General features: G+C 40.1%; 2 protein-coding genes across 4 annotated transcripts in view; both read left to right on the top strand.

The window, feature by feature from the left end:
- LOC137970158 (nose resistant to fluoxetine protein 6-like) overlaps window positions 1-18022 on the top strand; it is a 19099-nt gene extending 1077 nt beyond the window's left edge. For both annotated transcript variants that reach the window (XM_068816661.1, XM_068816662.1), the window contains 12 exons: window positions 792-882; window positions 1515-1786; window positions 5145-5324; window positions 7572-7668; window positions 9646-9738; window positions 11330-11492; window positions 11926-12005; window positions 12434-12547; window positions 12839-12962; window positions 14672-14879; window positions 15229-15371; window positions 16524-18022. In XM_068816661.1, coding sequence (XP_068672762.1) covers window positions 792-882; window positions 1515-1786; window positions 5145-5324; window positions 7572-7668; window positions 9646-9738; window positions 11330-11492; window positions 11926-12005; window positions 12434-12547; window positions 12839-12962; window positions 14672-14879; window positions 15229-15371; window positions 16524-16640 — 1682 coding nt within the window. In that variant the 3' untranslated portion in view covers window positions 16641-18022. The remainder of the gene's footprint in view (window positions 1-791; window positions 883-1514; window positions 1787-5144; window positions 5325-7571; window positions 7669-9645; window positions 9739-11329; window positions 11493-11925; window positions 12006-12433; window positions 12548-12838; window positions 12963-14671; window positions 14880-15228; window positions 15372-16523) is intronic.
- A 6358-nt stretch (window positions 18023-24380) lies between these two features.
- Window positions 24381-25000, top strand: part of LOC137970079 (uncharacterized) — a 37339-nt gene continuing 36719 nt past the window's right edge. The window contains exon 1 of one of the 2 annotated variants that reach the window (XM_068816553.1): window positions 24381-24677. In XM_068816553.1, the coding sequence (XP_068672654.1) occupies window positions 24483-24677 (195 nt within the window). In that variant the 5' untranslated portion in view covers window positions 24381-24482. The remainder of the gene's footprint in view (window positions 24678-25000) is intronic. The other variant, XM_068816552.1, reaches the window with a different exon arrangement.

Here is a 25000-nt window from a genome sequence, read left to right as displayed (position 1 = left end):
GCACCTTTCATCAATAATTTTTGTAGGACTTCAAAGCTCCTGACACTTAAGAACAGTTACATTGTGCTTAGTTGATCAAGTTATGTTTATTTTTGCAATTACCAAATAAATGGTTACTTGTAGGCCAATTTCTACTTTTGATGGATTGTGCTACTTGTCACATGCCATGACTAGACTTGAAATTTGAACCTTGTAAATAACTGCTTCCATCAAGTAAACTTTTCAAAATAGTAAACTTAAACACAGGTTTGATTTTGGCTATAGCAAGCATTTTTTCCATAGAAATTGGAGGTTCTGTAACTAATTCAAAAACACTCATTATTATCTTGTGTGACAGTACCTTAGCATGTGATGTCATCTGATAGGTGTCAATCAAGGTCTAATTTTTTCCCAATCACTTCATGATAAAGAATGGTTATCAGTAAACCTGTGTGAGTAGTTTTGTTTTGTTATGTCACAATGGGAATATTTTGGTCATTTTAAAAGAATTATTGGTAGAAAATCCTCTTTATTGTGAAGATAAATTTGGGCCACAAATGGTTAAGTACTGGTGCCATTTGCAGCCATTTGCCCAATAGAGGAATGTCGTGGGCTTCTTGCTTGCATGAATAATGCAACTTTCAAGCTAGAACACTTTTTTCCGTTTTTTTTTTTTTGCTCAAATTGTAATTTTTGCATCACGCTGTTAATAGCTCTGTAATTCGTTATGATAATAATTTTGAAGTTTTTTTCATTTGTTTTTCTCCGATGATCAATTGAAAGGCACTTATGAATTTGTTTGTGTCTTTTAGTCGCTAACCACACGTTGGGACTCCATTCAAGTTTTAATTCTGTACACTGTAGCAAGAAATCTGAATACACCTCAGGAGTCGTCGCCACTATGTAAGAACTGTGATAAGTGATTGCATTGTTGTTGTTGTTGTTGCTTTTTTTTCATCTTTGGCCATCGGCTATTGTCACCATAGCAGCAGTCGCAATGATGCAGTCAGTTTGTCCATCTCTCAAGGATGCAGACAGGCCCGCAAAGCGTAGATAGGATGCGTGGGCTTCATTTGAAGCACGGAAGGATTTAAAGCTCCGGGGTGACTCTTCTTTTTTAACTTTAACCTTGGTACAACTGTCACCCCGCAGAGTTTCAACTTCTTCTTTACACATTTAAAGAGACAATGTATTTGTTACGCAGCTATGGTAATCAATTATTTATTTGTCCTTGTGCGAAATTTTTCATAAAGAACACAGCAAAGTTATATAATTTTGCTTTAGGAAGAGAAAAACGGATTGAAGAGGCGGCATTTGAAAGAAATAAGAGCGGATATCCTAGGATTCTAATTAAGATCTCAACAATGGGTCTATCACGCATGCGCACAGCTTATTTCCCACACCTTCGGGATGTGCAAGGGATGTGAAAGAATAACAAGACAGAATGTTGTCATTAACATTCGTGATGGTCTTTTTACTTGTAGTTTTCACCCTCATTTAGGAGAAAACAATGGCAGGTGTCTTATTGCTTGCAGAACTTTGTGTGGTGTAATCCTATTCCTGTGTCTCTTCGGAACGATCGCGGATGTACTTTTGAGTTTCGCAGAGTCGACGTCGTCCCCGTCAGCTATCGCTGATAAAAGTAATGGATACTTGCCAACATCAAATGACACGATGGAAATTGATGGAACCAGGGAAACGGCTGACACAAATGTTCTTGAGAGAAGCAAGATGAACGGTCTCTGGAGGACTGAAAATAAGGCTGAGACAACACCCTTGATCATTCGCCCTTCTTCAGGAAAGAAACGTGAGTAAAACCTTGACCTACATGTAAAATCTGGTTGGCATCTCCGAAAACGGCCAGAGATCTAAGGGCCAACTCTGTTTGTTGAGAACAATAGGGAGCTTAAGCAACGATGACGGCGACGGCAACGAGAAAGTCATCTCAAAATATAAATTCACGTTATTGTAATCACTTCTTGACTATTTCAACCTTTTTAATATGACATGTGTGCGGTAGTTCCTCAAAAATGACACTCATCTGAACGGCACTAAATTTAGGGGAGAAAATTACAATTTATCCTCAAGTGCTGACTTTCTTGATAACACCTAAAATTTGGTTATTTCACGTTGTTAGGGACCTTAAGATCTACGACGGCGACCTCGACCAAAACGTCACCTCGAAATATAACTTTGCTCTAGTATAAGCCTTTCGCGATTATTCCATCTCGTTCACGTCGTATAATATGGGCGAAGTATCCTAATAATAAATTGGTACGAGCGGTTTCAGAGTGAAAATAGAGAATGAAATTCTCTGTTACTTGCTCACCTTGTCGTCAAAACCTCAATTTTCGACATTTCACGTGGTCGTCATGCAGAGAACCGCAGAAATATGAGCTAAAATCCGTGCTGCATGTGCAGCACGATTATTTCTGCTCTTTTAACCAATGATATCATTGTCTTGCGGCGTTTTCGTCGACGTCGTCGTCGTAGATCGTAAGCTCCCTGTTGATATGCAGACGACGGCAAAGAAATGGACAAAAGTGAAAAAAAACACGTGCAGGGCGTGCAAAACTATTGTTTTTTCCCACCAAATATGCAAATTTGTTACGTTCTTGTTGCCGTCGCCGTTGTCGTTGCTTACGTTTCCTAATAATAAGTGACAACAAAGGGCTACTAATTGGGCGGGAGACTGTACTGAAATCAAAGCAATGTTAAAATATCTGCGGTGCGCAGTTTAGCAGATATATGTTTTCTGCAAGTCCCCAAAAGAACTCTTTTGTGGTATTGCTTGGCATGTTGGTATAAATTGTGTCTTCATGGTGTGAGTTCTTCCTTCGGGACTAAAACTGTACGAACGGCACATGATGTTTTTCTTGTGATGGATTATCGATGTGCTGTCGGTGACTCCGACAGCGTTCCTCCTATTAGTACGCAGGAAATGATAAAGAACGCCACGGAGAAGGCTCTGGAATCTCTATCCCATTCTCTTGATGCCAAATTCGACAATTTCACCAAACGTTTTTTTCCGAAGAGAACACGTCTGTCGTCGAGCAGGCAGTTAAAAAAGCTAGGCGAGAGAACTTCACTTGCAAAACTAGAGGCAATCAGCAGCAGTACGATCATTGTCAGCAAGATCTCGACAAGTTCGATGAGTCGTTGGAGTTCTTGAAGACTGGGTCTCTGGCAATAGTAAAAGGATCCTTGGAGGATGACTCCGAGCTCGTAGTCCGGCAGAAGAGGAACAAGTGGTTCAGATCCTGCAAGCAGCTTCATCACAATCTTAAACCCAGACTCGTAATTTTGATGACAAGCTTGGTCGTTTGGGGCCTTGCTTCAAGATAGGTATTTAGTTCGATTTTCTTGCATTGCCTTTACTTAGGATATTCTTTGTTATGCCTTCGCTTCGATATGACGTTGTTCGACCGACCCATATCCGACGTTTTCCAGAAATTGGTGTTTTAGTCTGTTTACGTTTGTGTGTTAATTCTTTGTCTAGTGCAGCTATTTGTTTTCTGAACGCCCCTAAAAGAATTTGTATAATTGTCCTTAAGAGTTATTGGTAATGAACTATTTTGTGGTATTGTTTTGCATAATGGTATAGATTGTGTCTTCAAGGTCTGAGTTCTTCTTTCGGGTCGAAAACTATACGAACGACACATCACGTTTTTCTTGTTGCTTTACCAATTACTTATTTTGTCCGCTTTATTGTTCTCATGTATGTTTTAGTTACTTGTATCAAGGTTTACGTTTGCGCAGTCTTTCTTTTTTGTCTTACATGTATGTCCGCTTTGTTGATCTTCCAGTGCGGGGAGTTTGGCCCGTCCTTTACCACTTAGGTTTGCCCTCTTTGGCTGGCCGTCATTTAGATGGCGCGAGTTACTCATTTAGTAAACATAGAGTGAACATATGTCAAGTATTCCGATGAAGATTTGTTAGGCGTTTCCAAATCTGTTGGTTTGTAATTCCTGTAGGGGGAATTAAAGGTCGCCTTAGTCCCGACCCAGATTTCCTAAGATTTTTCCGCTAAGGGTTTTTTGGTAAGGTTTTTTCTGGCCTTCCTGGTGCCTTCAGAAATTATTTCCAGTTTTTCATATTGTAGTCTTCAGCAGATTTAATCACTTTTGGTTATGTTGTTTATAGAGTGGTTAATAAAGATCGATATGACTTCGTTCGACCCGAGCCACATCCAATGTTCTCCAGAAGTTGGTGTTTTAGTAAATTTGCGTTTGTGTGTTAATTCTTTGGCTAGTGCAGAAATCAAAGTATCTCATAGGAAATTGTAGGTTGGTTTCTGAGGAGAGGGGATAACGGGAGTACCCGGAGAACAAGCTCTCTGAGCAGAGCAGAGCAGAGAACCAACAAAATTAACTCACACGTGACGTCAATTCTGGAATGAAACCCGGGCCACATTGGTGCCGGGAGGCGAGCACCCTCTCCACCACTGCTCCATCTCTGCTCTCCAGGAAGATAGGAGTTGAATTAATGATCCAAACGCAGATTTTTCAAGGGCCAACGGGCCTACTTCAATAGGAATTGAGATTAATTCAAATGCCTCCCGGATCAACACTCAGGAGGAACGACTTACTTCTTCAGTTTGTGTCACTATTTGCAAACTGCTTGTTGGACTGCTATTTGACCGGGTAAAATGGTTGTGCGCTTGCGTCATGTGTTGGCCACATCGGGTTGGTGTTAGCGTGTCTCAGCATGCTCTTTTTTTTGTTGGACTTTGAAGTCCTCAGAAGCGAATCTGGGGGAGGGTGCAGGGGGTACGCAACCCCCCCCCCCCCCACCCATCCCTGAGATGACCTGCGGCTTTTTAATACAACTGGTATTCTGCAAAAAAAAAAAAAGAAGAAAAACGTCACCAGTCGCCTACGTCATTCCTTAATGGTGCACCCTCCTAAAATTAGTGGTTCCTTAGTGGTGCACCCTCCTAAAATTCTGGATCCGCCCCTGGTCCTTCGCATATCCCCGGTCAATTGCATAGCACTCGCACACCTTGGTCGTATCAGGGGATATTAAGCTCCTTGGTGATCTCGCATTCAAAGATAAGTGAAAAGAATACGTAGGAATTTATGGACTGATAGCGGCTGCCTGGCATGCAGCTGATATACGCTATTGCTACAAACAAAAGCCTGATCTCGTTTTGTTACTTTGCACAGATTCCGTGATGGATTTCTTTTTGTGTTTTTCTCTCGTGAAAAACACGAGTTCCATCATGAATACCAAGGTCCAGGCAGGCTCCATCACGTCCATCAATGGCATGCGGGTACTGAGTATGTGGTGGGTCATTTTGGGACATTGTTTCTATTACCTCGTCATTAGAACACCAGCGTTACAGCGTAGGTATTCATTCTCTTTTTTAACATTAGATTTGTATGCTTAATGTAGGAAATGATCCTCACAGTAAAGGGGTTACTTTCTAAAGGAACTGTGCTGCTGCATCGGTGGGGAGCGAAACTAGAATATTTAACAATTATTCCACGAGCGGCCGTTGGATATGAGATTGGTGTCATATTTAGTCTGATATCCAACAAGCGCGAATGGAATAGCTGTTTATTAAATTTCTCATTAAATTCTAAATGCTTAGACACTTGGAAATTAAAGTCAATCAGCTTTCAGTGTGCTAACACGTGACGCAATCCGCGGTTTCCATATTAGGTCATACGGTATATGAGATGATAACGTAAACCAATCAGAAGGGCTAGAAACGCAATATCCGAGGTCGAACAATTAATAATTAACAACTATTCACCGAAGTGGAGGTGGTGGACTACTTGAGATAACATAGCACCAAAAACTCATTTATTTTTCCAAAGATTACAATATTTTCGGGCGCAAATCCGGCGAAACTTGCTCGGAGGTTGATAGTTAACAACTATTCACCGAAGTGGAGGTGGCTAGCGGTGTTTATTTACCGAGCCGCGAAGCGGCGAGGTAAATATCCAACGCTAGCCATCGAAACTGAGGTGAAAAGTTGTTTTAGTATATACTAAAACAGTGAGATAATATACAGCACAAAAAATTAATTTGGATGTTTTCTTCACTTGTCACGGATGCAAATCGGGACGCCATTTTTTCCCGAGTTGCTCGGAGGTAAATAGCACAGGATATTCGGAGTTTGATGAGCCAACCAGCGCCCGCGTTCAACACTATCTACTGTTTTAGTATATACTAACAAAGGATATCCGGAGTTTGAGTGCATGGCCAATCAGCTCGCGCGTTCAGCGCTATCCACTGTTTTAGTATATACTAATTGGTTTTATCAAACGAGTAAATTAGAGCAGTTTTCAATCGTGTGTCGTAAAACCAAAACCAAAGTAATTACTTTGGCCAATCAAAAAGGTCGGAGACAATCCAGTAAACCAATCAAAACTCGAAGTAATTACACGTAGCCGACACAAATTGCGGGAAAATTTGCACGCGCGAGCCACGATTGGTTTTGGTTTCACTTCTGATTGGTTGAAAAAATGGCGCGAGTACTTTGAACCAATCACTGAGTGAAGTAATCATAAACCAAAGTAATTCTCTAATTACTTTCGACACTCAATTGAAAACCACTCTATAACCAGCGTAAGACAGATTAGTGAGCTGAGGTTTTGAACCCTGTAAGAATAGGGGCCGTGCAGCAGTCAGTTTCAACAGAGATCTGTGTTAAATAGACCTTAGCATATAATCGATCCCCGTTAATTGCATTTCTAGTTTTCTGATTGGCTGACCAAATCCCGGTTAACAGCAAATAACCGAGGTTTTATCTTATACGGAAAGCAGTTCGCCAGGAGTCAGTGTGTCAAAAAAAAAAAAAAAAAAAAAAAAATTCGGCGCGAAGTTTAAGTTTTGCCCGGCAAAATGGCTGAAAACAACATTAGATTTGCAGAAGTTTCTACCTTACTGGAATTTTTGGACTTCTACAAAGAAAGCCAAAAAGGTCGGCATAAACATATTCAATGGTACGAAACTGAGAAGTTCAAAAACTTGTAACCCGGTGTTTTCGCTTAATAAATTAGCATGCAAGGAAAAGCTTCGTCGTGAAGTATTTTTTAAAACAATTATTCCATTCTTGCTTATTAAATATGAGGTGCGCGCCTCTTTGGCTATTTATCACCTTATATCCAATGCGCACTAATGGAATAATTGTTAATTATTCGAGTTCTTACGGTTTGACTGGAACAAGTATGCGATGCAGGTTTAAGTTCCTTGATTTGTTAAAATGCAATCATGAGAATACGAATATGGCCTATTGACTGTTGTGAATTAGGAATTATTTTGAGTGATCCATTGCAATAGGCTAAGGCAGCGCGAGGAACAAATTCACTGCAACTTGCTTAATACGAAGAAAAGTGCCCAGGCTTGTCAAGATAAACGGCTCTTTACGTTTTGTTTCTCATTCGCTGAAAAAAGTGGGGCGAGGTTTTTTAACCCAATCACCAAGGGTAACAATGCAAAACCAGAGCTATCGCTGCGTTAATAAATAATAAATGGAAGCAACTAGATAGAAAATGTTCTTTGAAGTCTGAGCCTTAGACAACGACGATTCATCAAAGACAAAGTAATTGAAGTTGAGGATTCGTGATTTTCTACCATTATAGGTAATGAAGCTCTAACGATTCCTATGGTTGTAAATCGCTTCACAGCTGAAGCTGTTGTGAATTCATCTTTATCAGTTGATACCTTCTTCTTTCTAAGGTGAGTATTTCATAAAACGACATAAATTGACTGTACCTTAAAATAAGTGGGAGGCGCGGTGGCCTCATGGTCAGTGTGCTCGACTCTGGATCAAGTGGTCCGGGTTCGGGTCCTGGCTGGGGACATTGTGTTGTGTTCTTGGGCAAGACACTTTACTCCCACGGTGCCTCTCTCCACCCAGGTGTATAAATGGGTACCGGCGAAATGCTGGGGGTAACCCTGCGATGGACTAGCATCCCATCCAGGGGGGAGTAGAAATACTCCTAGTCGCTTCATGCTAAGGAAACCGGAGATAAGCGCTGGCCTGATGGGCCTTCTGGCTCGTAAGCAGAGACTTTACCTTTTTTAAAATAAGTGGACACCAGCATTGAATTTTTTGATGAATTATGAATTCTTTCTCTCGCTTTCCATAACGTCAAATGCAGAAGTAACTTATGGCAAACCGGGGCCCTCCGCGAGAAGAAAAGGAAATGCGAGCCATTGTAAGGCGATGCGGGGAGGTGAAAGGAATTAACATTTGTTTAATGAGCCAAAGAGGGGGAAAAACAGCTTCAAACAAATAATTATACCTAAATTGATAAAAGATGCATATACTTGTGAATACGCACGATCTTCTCGTACAATGGCGGGCGGCTGAGTTGCAACAATTAGATGAAAGTTCTCAAAAACATCACTCGTACGTACCTATTAGATCAAGATTTATGAAGATGCGTTTCTTTGTTTATATGTTTCCTTTGTTTTGTGTGTTTTTTTTTTCTCTAGTATCTTGGTCCAAACTAGAAATACCATTATGGTTGACTGTGCTTCATTGTAGAAATATGTTAATTTCCTTTCAAAAGACCCATCACAACAGACCCATACAATCGATGAGCCAACCAGAGCTGAGCGCGGGAAAATACACCTCTGTGGTGCAAGATTTTTGAACCAATCACTGAGCCTGAAAATGAAATTTATGAATGAAATCAAGGACCAAAAAAGGCCACGGTTTTCAATCAGCTGAAAGCCTTTTTTTTAGAAACAAACAAACAGAGCGGCATTCAGTCTGTAGTCTATATTCGAATTATTTTCCTTTGGTTCAAATCTAGTTCATTTCCTACATTGTTAAAGAAAAGCGCAAAAGGCGTTGTCCGGAAAACTCTCAAAGCTGCCAACAATTTTCTGTAACAGCACTTATTCGCCTATAGCGTGTTTTCACTGATGTGACCAGCAGCAATATTTCCATACTAAAACAAAAGGAAGAATTTGCATAAAAATAGAGTTCAATTTCCAAAAGAATATTTCACTCCTCCAACATGTCCGCTAGCTGTTTCTTTGTTTCACTCATCCAAGATGGCGGCCGTGACGTCATGTGGAAACACTCTATAACAAATTGCAAAAAATTCCCTATAAAACGCACGATCTTCATGTGGAAGAGTTTTTCCTGTGTATTGCTCTTATTCGTCATCTCTGTTTTGTTTTTCGGACGTTGTCTGTATGAATAGACAACCTTAAAACAAACAAGCCAGATACAATAGGATGAGGATAACCAGAAGAAGTTGGCGCAAGGGCCCTTCGGTATCCGTGAACTGGACGGATTGGGCGTCTTTATAAGGCATTTTTTGCAATTAACGCCAGGCGAACAAGCGCCGTTACAATCGCCTTGCATTATTATGCTGCTTTAGTCATGCAAATAAAGCTTGTTGCCTTTGTTTTTTTATCATCGCTTTGTGAAACTATACACCTTATTCCAAAATGGCCTTCATTTTAGTATTCTTTTGTTTCCATGCAAATTGGCCCTTATGGCCTCGTTCAAGGATAAATATTCTTTTGAACTTTACGTTTGAAAGCGAGGTTATTAGGGCCAATTTGCATGGAAACAAAAGAATATTAAAATGACGGTAATTTTGGAATAAGTTGTGTGACTTCGATTCCTCTTCTTCAACGGCATTCAGATCTACTTTTTTTTAGATACTAACAGGAATTTTCTCTTTTGAATAGTGGTCTCTTGGTTGCATATATCGCTCTTCGACGAATGGAAAAAGATAATGGAAAAATACAGACCTTTCAGTTCTACTTCCATCGTTTTTACAGGTAATGTAACCGTTCAATCGACGGGAAACAGAGTGGGTTAACTTGAATTTTGCAAAACTAAAACAACTGTTTGCGAAGTAGTGTCGGTGTTTCCGAGTCAAAGTTTTACAAATAAAATATAGTAGTAGGCCACAACCCGGAAGAGTCGATCTCTCTCATTTGGCCCATTAGTTTACGGTATCATCTTAATTTAGAGTACAGGTCCCGCCAAATAATGGCTGATCAGGTTGGACAAGACTTCTCATTGGTGCGCAACCGAGTAACCGAACGAGAGATTGCTCGTGCTAAATGCAAAATCGTACGCGGAACGCAATTCCGAAACGTTATGTTCTCGAAAAAATCTAACGGTAGCCGTTCTAAAAACAGACGATACCGCAAACTGATGGGCTACTAGGTTTATTCTAGTTCCCAGATCCCAGCGTTTCTCTTTGGTTAGCGAGCGAGCAAAAAAATCTTGAGCCGGAAGTAAAAATGGCCGATGTGGCCACCCGAGTGGCTTTGCTTAAAACTACGATATTAGTTATTGTTTTTTCTGTTCAAAACGGAGGGACACATTCTCTAAGTTGAGGCTACTAACCGAAAGCTTCACGTAGAGGCTCTTCGAATGTAATCCTTCTGAGCGCCGCTATGTGGGGTACTGTTGACGACTCATATATAAACTCCGGAAGTCCTAGAATCTGGGACTGTAAAATCCTTTGTCCCCAGAACCCTTGGTTTTCTCGTGCGAAAGCCCCGCCGATTTGAGAAAAACGATGGGTTCTGGAAACGAGAGTGCTTCTGGGTAATAAGCCTCTGAATATACTAATCAGGTGACTGGAGGAATGTGAATCGTTAACAAAATGAACCAAGTGACGTTCGCACACCTAATTTACAGTCCTGCTCCAGCAAGTGAAAATACTGGCGAGACTAAGTACGAGTCCTCTTTGTTGAAAACAGCATCTCGCTCTGCGTGTGATCCATCGTCAGTTGTGAAAGTTGTGAAAGAGTTAATTAACAACCTTTCTTTTACACGTGATGGTGGCAAACGAACTGGGAAGCGCATCATACGAACGCCTGTCAATTATCGTTTTTCTTTGGTTGTCAAGATGATGAAAATTTTGTACTCAAACTATGTCTTGAATAGCAAATTGAGCCGAACCGACGAAAAACCCAACGGAAAAATCAACTTTATTGGAAAATGTATTCCCGCTAAAATTTTCAGCGCGTCTAGTGGAAGAAAATGGTTGAACAATTCCAGCAATAGATGTTGAAAATAAGAAAGGAATTAGATATTCTTCAACAGTCATGGAATGGCCTTCTTTCAGAAACTAGCACTCAATCACGACTTGTTTTTAAGTCCCGGCAGAGATAATTATTCCAAAACGCATGTTGCATGTGAAAGAAAAACTCTCTTTCTCACAATATATGTGATTTTTGGCGTCTCACTTTCCTTACCAAAGGTCTCTTGATTCCGATTTAAATCGAGCTAAATTTAGCAAAATAAAACATGGGAAAATTAAGAAATAAGCACTAAAAAATACATCTTGATCTAGGAAGGAAACAAAAACCGTTCTTTGATATTCTAACGACAATTGGATCTTCTTCTTTTTAGGTTGACGCCAGCATATATGTTCGTTTTGCTCTTTTATTCCAAACTGTTGGGATTTCTTAGTGAAGGTCCTATTTGGTTTAAGTACCAAAAAAACGAAGAATGTGATAAACACTGGTGGACAAATCTTCTCTATATCAACAACATTTATCCTGGAAAAGACGAGGTGGGTTTGAAAAAGCTTGCGTGTAAACGCATGCGCACGATCGGGGACAGACTACAGTGAAATAATCGAAGCGACTGCAAATATTTACCTGACCACGAACGTCCACTGCGGGGAGGAAGTAGATCCCCCCCCCCTCCCCTCTAAGGCTCTTCTACGACTCTTCTTCAGCCTGACTTCAGCAGCATCTTAGCAAGTTAGCAAAACGGTGGAAATTGTTCTATTGGTTCCAGGTAAAGCGGGGGAACATACATTCAAAAATTAAGTCGGGACATACATTCAAAGTTAAAACAGCGATTTATCTCTATTCCCCTTGGGATGGCCAATATAAATCACTACTATACCTCAGAGAACTGGCATCAAATCATAACTCTATCTCTGAGAAGAACAATCCTCTTTTCTCAATGTCGTATGGATTTCCTTGTTTTTCTGACAGTGCATGGGCTGGACCTGGTATTTGGCGAACGACATGCAGTTCTACATCATTACACCTGTCATTCTTTTCTTGGCCTACAGGTATTCGTACAGGCTAACAACAGCTTCTAAATATCATACTCTCTTTTTTTAGATATAAAAGAACCTTTTTTTATAAGAAATTTCGGGCTGATATTAACCAAAATTTTAAGAACATACTAAGAATGCACCCAGGCCAGGTCTTGGTCGCTTAAGGACGTCACAGGGGATCATGTGAATACATGCGCCCAACAAATCGCAGGGGTCATGGGTTCGCCTGAATCTTTCAGGTGTGTACACGAGACAATTTATTAAACTGTCCAGATAAGTGCAGGCGAAGATCACTTCTCCCTATCGGCTATATCAGCACCTCAGATGTATAAATTTCACATCAAAACTGAAAAGTGTCTGCAAACACGGCAAATGAAAAGTAGAACATAACAATTGTTGTCTTGAAAATTTTTAGGGTTTTCATTTTCTCATATAAACAGGTTTCGCCTGCGAGGGCTGATTGCAATCGTTGGCTTCTTGCTGAGTACCAGCTTCACTGTTACAGCTGTTATTTACAGTAATTATGATGTCAGAGGAACAACATTTTCGAGTCTGTAAGTATTAAAATTCTTTTAGTTGCTAAGACCATAACGTGGCAGGCGCGCTTGTTTGGGAAGGGCGGAAAAAGAGGAACTGGAAATGCAGAGAGTAATCTACCATCCAACCAACAGAACTAAGCTCTTCAACCCTTTTCTGTCCCGAGATCTCAAAAAGGAAGAGCTTTTAAACCACCAAACTTTAGAATTATTTTGCTTTATGTTTCCTTGGAAACACTGGACCACTTTTTCATGCAAAAGTAGTGGATCGCAGTTTCACAAATTAAGTTTTCTCTCTATTGTTTACAGGTTGTCAGGTGAAGATGCCAGCAATCTGGTTTATGTAAAACCATATTGCCGCATTCCACCTTACCTTGTTGGACTCACGCTAGGTTACTTCCTTCAACACAAGAAAGAACTCAAGTGCTCCAAGGTAACGCTTCACATTTTCCTGTTTTCTTCCGAATTATTAAACATGACTCCGAGTTACATTTTCAGTTACAGGGGCGCAGCTAACCATTTTTGGTTTGTAAGCCCGTTCCAAACTTTGCGATTTCGTGGACGTGAAGCGAGTAAAAAATAGAGTTATTAACAAATGTAAAGCGATTTTTTCGTTAATTTTATTGAAACCTTGGATACAAACAAGGAACCATATTTTTTAATGTCATCATGTCTCAGTGTCTCTTTCTTCAATATCAACGTGATTTCCATTACAAAAAAACGTTTTTCGTAAAATCATTGCAACTCTGGAAGTCTGTAAAACACTAAGAAAACCACTGGTACATTTTGAAAATGTCAGCGTATCTGGACAATATTTCCTAAATAAAAACCCGAGTTCTGTTGAGTTCTATAGATCCCTATGGTGTTTAATTGAAGGCCCAAAGTTAAGGAGTCTGTTCTTTCTGCCGCAAAAATCACGGGTTACGGCCTTCACGTCTATGGTCATTTCCCGGTGCGCATGCGTCAGAGCAAGGGAGGGTGGTTTTTACTCTGCGCATTGAACTGAGGGAACGTTCCGGGGTGGCCGTTGAAATCGGCATTGTTTGGAGAATGGTGGGTACCGCATTTACGTTTGGGAAGAGGACTGGATTTGCGCTCTCCAGGGTTTCTGCCGAGCCAGGAGGAGAATGCTGCCACTTCGTTTTCCATTTAAGGGTCTCAGTATCATATTCTCTCTTCTCAGATAGATCGGTTTTGTACGTGCCATACACTTTATCCCGATCCTTCCTTGTGAATACTTGCATGTAGCTTTTTGGGTACAAGATATCGTCCTAAGAATGGATTCTTCTGTGACAACAGTCTGTCTTGCATTTCTAGTAAAAGGTGATCGATGAGAGGAAAACACGTGGCTCTTTGCCATTAGGATTCAGGAGTTGCGGCTCGCACATTTTCCCAATTTTTTGCCTTCCTGTGGTTCTTGGCCTGCTTGGCTCGATAACGAACTCGGTTGCCATTTGCTTCCCCCGCTCGTACACCTCTGTCCAAACTGAAGGATCGCCTCTCTCAGTTTTCATGATATTTATGACTACACACATTCATTGACTCGAGATTAAGTACATTCATAAATTTGTTTCTTGGTCTTTTCCTAAAAAAAAGCGAAATCAAAAGAGAAATCAGAAATCGTTCACCGGGGAATAATTATGTCCAAGAAATTGTAAGCCCGAGCTTACTGGGTTAAAGGCTCCTACGTATACACCCCTGACTAATATCGGTAATATTTGATGCACCTCGATCTCAAAGCCGCTAGGTTTAATTTTGTTTCATCTGGTACAAAATGTCAATCAGACAGTTGTGGATGAAGCATTTAATTTATGATTTTTGTCGCAGCACTGTGAACAATGCTTGACCTTCAAAGCAAAACAAGAAAACTCCGATGATTTTATATATTAGCTGATAGTGTGTGCTGCATAAGGATGCCATCTATAAATGTTACAGATCATTACCCACTAAGCAAAGCAATAGTGCTAGCCATTTGTTATCATTTTGCTGGAAACACCATCACTGGGAACACAAGCACAAGCACAACCACAAGTGACCTCTTCATTGTCATCACCTTATCATCGTCAACATAATCACCAACGTCATTGTCATCGTCATTGTCATCGTCATTATAATCGTTTTTAATCATTACTTTCATTTAAGGTCCATACTTACATGCTCAATGTGGCTGGCTGGTGTTTAGCCATCATTCTCGCTGTATCTACGTTATACGGACCGGAAAAAAATGACAGGCTACTCGACCGAGAACCTTTTAGTCGGACCGAAGATCTCGTATACGGGACATTTGGACGCTTTGCGTGGAGCCTGGCCACAGCGTGGGTGATTTTTGCTTGTCATTACGGCCTTGGTGGTAAGTAAATAAGACGGTGGTCAACAAGTTGAAAGAAAAATCCCCTGATACCTGAAGTTCCGAAAGAATGGTTTTGTTATCTATTAACATTTTCTGTGTTGTCGTCACACGGACCGGGTGCCCAAGCTACTTTAGGTACATGACTACATGGCCGGGCCATGTTGGCATTTACTCGGGATTTCAACTTAGTTAAAGAGAAACTCAACAGTGAGTGGCGATGCACACCTACCCATGCCATAGAATACCAGTCTGAAAAAGTAACTAGGAACGACCGTCAAACGACGGTGTGAATATAGCATTTGACTCAGACTCGATAACATGCTATCATGCTCCTTTTCCTTTTCTATAGGCCTGGTGGACAAGATTTTGTCTGCTCCGTTTTGGATTCCGCTGAGCCGCCTTACGTATTGTACCTATCTCGTTCACGTTATCACCTTGAACACACTTAGTGGATCATTCGAAACTATGGTCATCTACAATGACATCCATATGGTGAGTCATCAGAAGGGAAAAATTTAACATGTTCATTTAGCAAATAACAAAGCGATTTTCGTTTTATGTTCCGAGTAGTTTCGCAACTCCAAATCTCTCCCCACTTTCTCAATTAATAGGTGGTTTTCACGTCACGTCATTGCCGCCATGTTGATGGGCGAAAACAAAAGATCTCTCGTTAGCTCCTTTTGTTCGTCCACCAGCAATTGTACGTGGAGTTCCCGGTGTTGTGGTCTGATCTATGGATAGGGGTTAGGTGTCAATTGGGACGAAAGTTCTGTTCCTCTCCCCTGCCACTCCATAAATAGTGGCGAATAAATTTAATTAAATACATTGAAACGTTGTTATCTGTGTCTCTAGATATTGGTAGCGAACCACCTATTAGCAAACGAAAAGTCTCGGTTGCACGTATTTGCTTCATGTTATGATTAACAAATTTAAATAACTTTTGTTGGTTTTAATTTCTGGCATTTCCAAGTGAAAGCCGCTTTGTCGTCGTAAATGATCCATTAGAAACAAATCGACTGAAGGTTTCCCAGATCATTGTGGCCCAAGAATATTCGCAGTCCTGTCCTGTTGAAGAGCCTCGACAAGAGTTTGGAATGAGAATGAATAATCTTAATATTTCGTCACACAATTTAGTGCGTACCGGTGTGACGTCACAGTCACCATAATGATGCGCCTCTCCTCTTCAAGCAGTTGAGCCCACCTGGGGAGGAGGTTGTTTTTTTTTTTTTTAACTTTGTCGCGCCGATCAAACCATTTTACAGTTCTGTACTCAGTTACCCGGCCCTTGGATAAAAGCGAGGCGACTCTGCTTTTTTTTAATGTAAATCATGTTTTTGTAATGTTAACGATCGAGGTTTTATTTGCATAAGAAAAGCAGTGAAGTTTGTATCAAAGCAAGGTCAACTCCGGCCTCGCTTTTGTTCAAAGGCCTGGTAGCTGAGCACAGAACTGAGTCAGTCAGGGTCTTAGGGTCATCGTTTTCGAGACACCCCTTGTAAGGGCTTGGAAATCGGACGAAACACGTACTTTGGAATGTCTGACATTGCTTCAAAGCAAGTACTAACCTTTTCTAAAACGAACTAGCGATGTACTGTGCATTTCTCTTTTTTACGATATTGATTTCTTCTTCTTGTTTCTTTATAGGCATTTATTTTTGCTGGAGTCCTCACCATTTCATACGCGGCAGCCTTCATCGTATCTGTGTGTGTGGAGTTTCCCGTCATGCAACTGGAAAATCTGTTTTTTAAAAGAAAGAGTTGAACCTCACTGTGTAAAATACGAATATCTCAGCCCAAGAGTTCATAACCCAAGAGCAAGATTTACCTTATTACATGAAATTTTCGCGACACGTTAATTTCGCGATTTAAAAAAATTCGCGAAATTTAAGTGACGCGAAAATTAATCGACTCACATTATGTCAATAACTAAAACAGCGACTTTATTACACACGTTTATAACAATCATTTTGAGCTATTCTGTGGTAGTGTTATGGTCCTCTCCATCGCTACTGCTTTCCGTCTCTACTCCAGGTAGCACTTCTTTTGTACAATCCTCAAACTGACCATTTACTGGCTCCTTGAGTGTGTCTCACTTAAAAACGCGAAATTAAAGTGAGTCAAAATGGAAAATTTTCGCAAAATCGCGAAATTAACGTGTCGCGAAAATTTTATGTAATAAGGTACCCAAACTGGCCTAGTTCCCATCAGCATCAGAAAAGGGTCTATTTTTAAACCACGTTTGGTGGGAAACTAAACAATAGACCAAATCTGCTAACTCAATGTGGCACCCAATTTAAACCCATTGAGAATAAAACCTTTTGTTCCGGGAATTTCCATATCATTTAAACGTGAATGTTATACATTACAATGTAAATACAATACATGCACAAAGAATCTGCAAAACTTGGTCTAATACAAATAGACCCTTTTTAGACCCTTTTTGACGCTTGTGGGGACAAACTTGATACCGGATTCTTACTCTTGGGTAATGGAGTCTTGCTCAGCCTTAAGATTGATTTTCAGAGTGTCAGTTATTTTTGTTTTTTCACTGCAGTGATTGGAAACAAAGTTTGGGCTAATTTTGAATTCAATCACGTGGGATGTAATCGATGAATTACTTTCGACTTTCAAATGAGAAATACTTTCTCTTATTGGAGACATGATACCGCAGATAATGGTGATTGTATCGGTCATAATTTTTAAAGTGCAACTTCCCCTCTGAGTGTAATCAAAGAACCGTAAATTTAACAAATTGATGTCAGTTTTTTATGCGTCTATCCTGTTATTGATCATGAATTTCGTCATAATATTGTCAAAGTAGTCTGCGGATCCACTCGGCTATCGCCTCTGACTACTCGGCTATCGCCTTTGACAATGTTATGACGAAATTCATGGTGAATAACAGGACAGACACATGAAAAACTGACATCAATTTGTTTTTTACAATAACAAAAAGGCAGAGGGCTCAAAATTAAGTCAAAACACGAGAGGAAAAGGAGACAAAAATGCGAGAAACTTCAATCAGACGCGAGCAATATGGCGTCATCCTCGCATAAATTATAAATAGCCAATGAGCGCGCGAAAATTTTGCAGTCATTGTAAAATATGTAATAAACGCTTACTCTCTAATAAATGCACCCTATTTGATCGACACCCCGGTCAAGTCAGCATTTGTAATGAACACTCCTGTATATTAAACATACCCAAATAAATCAAATGCAACCCCCTCCCCCCTTCCCTCCGCCGATGTTCATTGTTCATTGAATATCATCATCATCATGATCTTTATTTAAAAACACGGTAAAATACAACAGGCATTAATAATTTAATATAAAAGCCACAAGTTATTACGAAGAAAAGGAATACAGATTAATCTTCTATAATTTAAAATGTTACTAGCTATTAAAGAAAGTAAACTAAATTAAAGCCTGTTTTACATGAATGCCGTACGTGCCAGAATTAATTAGCAATCGTTGGAAATTAGTCAGAGATGTTGCTTGCCTAGCAGCTGAGGGTAAACTGTTCCAGAGGACTGCACCACTATAGCCAAAGCTGTTTTTGTAATAGTTAGTACGTGGCAAGGGAATAGCAAGCTTATTATCAGAATCACGCAAATTGTAAGAAGTAATCACATCACTCCTAGCCTCTGAATGAATTTCGAGGACGAATAATTGGGTGCAAGTTAAGGACTTATAGACCATCTCAGCCTTACGTTTTTGACGACGAGTTTCTAAATTGTCCCAGCCTAATTCTTTAAGTAGTTGGTTGGCGTCAGCATCATAACTAGAATGAGTAAGGACGCGGACAGCACGATTTTGAAGTTTCTGTAGTTTTTCGGATTAGGGAGCGTAAGCACGCGCGTTTTTGAGACGCGAAAGGCAACCGGAAGAGAACATTTCGAGCGCCAGGACAGTGGTGTCTCCCAGATTTTTCTACTAATCATCTCTACTGGAGAAAAGATACTTAGAAATGTAAATGTGGTTGTGTGAAGACAAGTTAAGGTGGCTGGTACCGGTTTCCTCGCGCGGGGATTAAGTCACCTTCGTTGGGTCATGCGTGAGTAACACGCACGATACAGGCGCGAGATTTAAAACCCGAAAAACCAAAACAAATATGGCGGCGTGCGGCTTTTTTCGCGCAAGGACACTTTTGTACTGTTGGAGACGAAATTTGCATTTATAAAAGAGACTTTACCTGCTAGAACAACTTTAGTCAATTCTGTGTATTTAAGAAAAATTGTTTCTGGAATTCAATGTTTCCCAAACAAAGGCAACGCGATCGATCGTAACGGCCATATGGAGCGTATAAAGGACTCGCAAAGTGGACATAAATATGGAGAATGGACACACCAACAGAAATCATTTTGCTTGTTCTTCTTCGCCACATTCTATGGGTTGTATTTTGTTTGCTCGACGAATATTGCGTATGCAGGAGATAGAGAAGACGAAAAACCAAACTACCAGTCCAGGCGACACAAAGGTTGCTTTGCTTCCAAACGACGAATTCAATCCGCAGCAAATCTGATCAGAGCAAAAAAATGCATAACCCAAGGCAACGAAAATCACCCTGAAGAGGAACAAGACTTTGAACCTCCAAGAAAAATAGAAACGAGGTCACAGGTGTGTTGTTTATGCGATAAATATTTATTGTTACGTCGTTAAGACTGTGCCAAATGTTGGCTCAAATGTTGCAAATTAGCTAGATCGACCATTTCCATTTCCTTCCTGTTACTTTGCCTTTTGGTTTGAAAAATTTAAATATCAGAAAGTAAATAGCTTAGCAAATATATATGTTATTCGCCCACCAAGGCCGGTGGATAACATTTTTATTTATTTCTAAATTATATTTTTAGAAGGTAGGAGAAACTATTAAGAAAAACTGGAAAAGTCATGTTTTTATTTTACACATTGTCTCATCAACGTGTCAACAAATGTACAATAAAATGAACTGGTCAGGAATATTTTTACACTGTGTGAAGTTTCGCTTTCAAAAGTCAACAAACTTGGCGAAATGTAGAGGCCATTTCAATGTTTCAATTCACAACTTCACTCTGCACCCAGTGTAGTTAGTTACCATGACCGTGGTCAGGAGATAGGAAAATACTGCCCACTCCTGGAACCAATCAGATTGCAGGATTTTCAGGATACCGCCCGCTCACAATCAAAGAAATAAATAAATTTCATTACAGCAACCTAAACATGGGGTTGATATTTGTGGTACAAGACTGATTGAACTTCACGTTCTGTGAAATGACCTGAAATCTTGTTCAAACTGTAAAGAAGGTGAGTGTCTCTTGGTGTCTTCAGAAGTTTCTTGAAACAATAGTAGGGAAGCAAAAGCAAAATTATAGTTTTCTTCTTTTAAGAAAAATATCATTTCATTGTTACCATACAAGTAGACTACAACACGATTGTGTACAAGTACATCACTAGTAATATTAAGTAATCTTTAAAATTAGTGTAGAATAGAGTAACTGTTGTATTGGTGTGAAGGTTGTTGACTCTTCAATTGCTATATTATCCCCGGGTCATGAAGAAAGGAAGCTATGTGAAAAATAGTTGAAAATATCATGAGTGATATTTTAATATCGAATTGTTTGTGAATTAAAATCTCAAATATCAGCAATCGAAGATGCTTATTTATCTGTTTGTAATAGTGCCTGGCATTTTCTGAAATTATTTTACATGGGTATTAACAAATTAGTATGGGTAATCAAGAGGTGACAAGTGAAGTCAGGGAATCATTTCACCCATGTTTTGTCCAAAATTAAATAATTTATTTGATTTTGGACAAAACACAAGTGACTTATTCCCTAATTTCAGGAGTATACCATTTGATTAGCTATTAACATTATGGGTGACAAATTACGTTCATAAGACGCCATTTTGGCACTGTAGGAAAAGTTTCCATGGCAACATTGTAATTTCACATGTGAAATTATAAATTAACGCTGAACTCGTTCAAAATTAAGGAGTAATTTGTCACCCATGTTATAAGCTGAAATACAACTCATCTTTGCCAATCAAATTGCAAAGTACAATACAATACTTAGGTCCTTTGCCTTGTTGTAACCAAAACTTCCATAACAGCATGGATATCTCCATTTTGCAAATAGAAAACTAACACGATGTGGCAATAAAACAATGGAACACTCTTCTTCATAAGTACATTAAATTAACATGCCTCAGCATGAGATAAAAAATAATATGATTTATCATTTGCTTTTATGCAACATTGGCTGAGAAACAAATTAGTCACTACATGAAGGTCATTCATTGCTTCAACAGGTCCATTATCCCTTGTAAACATTACTGGAGAAAAACAAAGTGGTCTTTGAAGTATCTTTAGCATTAAATGCAGCTACTGTGGTCACATAAATGAACAATTCGATGCTCTCGATGCGTTGGAAGATGTCAGGGCACTGAGAAAAATTCTTTTTGAGTCATCGCTTAGCCTTTCCACAAAAGATATTGTTGAGAATTCCAGTATCACCAGTGTTTCCCACGCAGTTGAAAACATGCTCCACCTCGATCGACGCCATGAACTTCTTTTAACATTCAGTGACAAGCTGTTCAACACAAGCGATACTGGGCCAATTAAAAGATCAATGACCCTAAACATCGCCGATAGTGGTCTATCTCACGACGTCATTCACAAACTTGACACCACATTTGGTATGGTCGCTATTCTATCCAATCCACCAACATCTTCATCAGCGAAGACACCGCGAGTAACACGAACGAAGAGGATACTGACCGCTATCGTTAAACACTTCAACGAAATCAACCACGAAGAATAGGACAAAATGCCAGTAAAAATATTAAACAAAGAAACTCCACATTTAGAAGCCTCGCGATCTCCAAACATCTTGAACCAACACCGACAGGGCACGTGTTCTGTAAGCAATTTCAAACTTTCGCTTGATCCTTTTTGACAAAAACATGGCAACTCTACCCAGAATTTGTGAAGAAATCCTCAGAGTAAGTCCAGGAGGTTTGTCTTGAACGACAACGACAACCACAACTGTAAAGATCTGCAAAAATGGTCTTTTGCCTGCAAACATTTGAAAACGGTTCACTCGGTGCCCGCGCGGGCACACGAAGCAGTCAGCGGTAGTCGAAACGGCTCATGAGCAACTGCTGATCTTATAAAGTCTGGATTTTTTAATGCGTGTGTACACGCGTAGGAATAACGGAACTCACGAAGGATTTTGCACGAAAACAAGCCCGGTGACCCCTTCTTTTTATTGTTTTAATACAATATTACTATTGAGAGGAAACGTCAGAAAAAAAATTAAAAAATTCTACGGAACGAAATTGCTACTTTGGGCAAATTGTCGTTTTTCCAAGTTTTCAAGAAATAGGCTCCGTAAAATTCTTTGTAAATTGCTGTGCATTTTCCTTTTCAGATGCCAAAAGCTATTGCCAAAAAAAAACACGGGGTCACCGGGTTAATTTTTTAGCTATTAGTGACATACGCTAAAAATCAGGGCTGGAAAATCCTTGTGTAACGTTGCCATGGTAACTGCTGATGACAAAATAACAGCTGCTTTTGATCAAGTATAAGTTATACAATCCAACCATACCAAAATATTACAGTGGCCCTGGTTCGCCTTTATGTTCTATTCTTTCAAAGTTATAAGTCGTCAAAAACCCGAAAACTGGTACCAGCCACCTTAAAAGGGAAAACAGCTCACTTCCGGTTGCCGTCCGCGTCTCAAACTTGCTTAAGCTCATGTTTTGGCACAGTCACCCCAAACAACACTACAGTAATCAAAGTGCGATTGAACTAATCCGTGATAGATATTATGTAGAGTTGCAGGAGGAACACAGTGACATTCGTTTAATAGATCCAATACCAGGAGAGATTTTTTTGGTTATAGAGTTGATATGATTACTCCATGTTAAATTTTCGTCAATTAATACACCAAGAGACTTGGTAAAATTTACTCTGTTTAATTGTGTACCAATTTACATTGAAACGCACCACCGAATACGATTCGAAAACGCTATATGAGCATGCCGATTTCTTCATTTACCGAAAAAACAAATATCTTCGATCTTCGTTTTACGAAAATATCCGGAAACGAGACTTCTTTTGAGCCACAGACGAATAACGAGAATGAACACTTCGCATTATAGGACAGGAGTTTTTCCCAGATTTCAGTAATATTCAGCAAAACTGTGTTAAGCCCGAGGGGGGGAGGGGGGGGGAACAAGATGGGCATTTGACCTCTGTTGCCTTCCCCACCCTCGGGAATTTGACTACGAATCTGGGTCCCAGGGTAAAGAATTTTGCTTTTTGGCGCGGAGGAGTTGGACCAATTCATATCGTCCCATGTGCTCGTCTGTGCGCCGGCCATCTCGAAATTAAAGTAGCGCGGCTAAAGCCCTGAAAGAAGGCTGTTTTTAATAGACTTAACTGATTAGAGTGTAATGTGAAGTGCTAGTTTTGTACCCCATATGAACCATGTGAGCGTTAGCCCTACTAATGAAAACGGGCCCACACAAGGACAGAGAAAAACTCTGACCAGGGTGGGAATTGAACCCGCAACGTTCGGGTTAGATCACCGCTGCTTTCACTTTTTATATTTATAAAATATACGCAAAAAATACTATGAACTTAAGGGATATTACTTCCCCAAGGTGGGGACATTTGATCTGATTTGACCAAATTTTGGGGCCGCACGGTGGGGATTTTGACCAAAAATTCTTCTGAAAAGTCAAATGCCCCACATATTTCGACGCGACGTTTTCGACGCGGCTGACACCTTCCATTTTTACACGACACCGATCGAGGCTGTTACCGAAACCGTGTCGATTTAAAACCGCTGTTAAAAGTTGAGCGTTTTCAAAACGATGCAGTGTCATCTGTCGAGTAAACAGCGAAACCGCATCGATTTGAATACTCTTACTATTTGGCGCTAAATTTGTATTGTTCAATTCAAAATAGTGAATTTAGCACGTAGTGCAGCGCTCGCTTTTTCCATCACGACTTGGATTTTCTGGCGAAAACGGCTCCGTGTCGTGTTCCAAACCGGCCGATGAGTCGATGTGAGGCCGCGTTCGTGTAAACGCAGCCCAATAAACTGATGGAATAAAGCTTAACGTAAAATAATTAAAACATACTATCTAATGGAACGTGCTTGTATGATCCGACGCATTTTTTGATCACAGTGTCCCTGTATGGGAACTCTCAAAATCCGATGATTTATGGAAGCGCCCTTATCAGACAAAAACAAAGCAAACCGCTAGCGCTTGAATGCAGGTTCCGTGTTCTCCTTTCGCGTCTTCTCCCCCCAAAAATAGTTGTACGTTATCTCCGACCCAGCTTCCACAAACGACCATCCTGCTCGCTGATTTCCGATTTCTATAAATAAAGATGAATCAATCAATAACATTTGATACATGCCGATCATCTTAACGCGAAACATGTCAAGGATTAATTAGAGCCAGCGTATTCTTGCACGTATGTTGTTTTACTTCCGCAACAGCAAATAATTATTTATCGTTTCCGGGGCTCATATTTCGGACAGCAAACGAAACGAGGCATGCGTTAAAGCACAGCAAACTTGGCCTTGAAGGGAAACTTTCTGGTCGGCATTATGTCAGGAGCACCTGGTGTTGCAGCAAAGGAGTATTTCATCAAGATCATCACCGCACTGTCCCTGCTGCATGTGCAAATGCTTTTTGGTTCCCGGTTCACGGAATACCGTCAGACTCCAACCAAGGCTATCTTAGCGACCAAAGGGTGCCTCAGTGAATGCCATGAAATTTTAGCGAATGACGCTAAACCAAAGGCAAGTTTGAATCAAAATGTTACGAAGAAAACTGCAAAGCATACGTGTACTGTAAACAAAATTTTAGTTTCTAAAGAAACTGTGGTAATGCGTCGGTGGGAGATTGAAACGGAAGTCGGAGGGCTAACGCTCGAAACGTCAGCTTTCCAAATCTTTCACGGTGGTTATTCGACCTTTATCAACTCGTTTGATAAAATCAATTGCGCTAAATGTTGATGCAGATTTGGGTGTAATGGATAAACACTGTTTTCTTCCATGACCATGTCTCAAATCAAAACAACGGACCGTACACACGAATTCAATGTTTTCGCCAAAGTTCAATA

This window comes from Montipora foliosa, chromosome 9 (genome assembly GCF_036669935.1).
Source record: "Montipora foliosa isolate CH-2021 chromosome 9, ASM3666993v2, whole genome shotgun sequence".
Taxonomy (NCBI): domain Eukaryota; kingdom Metazoa; phylum Cnidaria; class Anthozoa; order Scleractinia; family Acroporidae; genus Montipora; species Montipora foliosa.
Note: the sequence above shows the minus strand (reverse complement) of the source record. Positions and strands in the feature narration are given on the sequence as shown.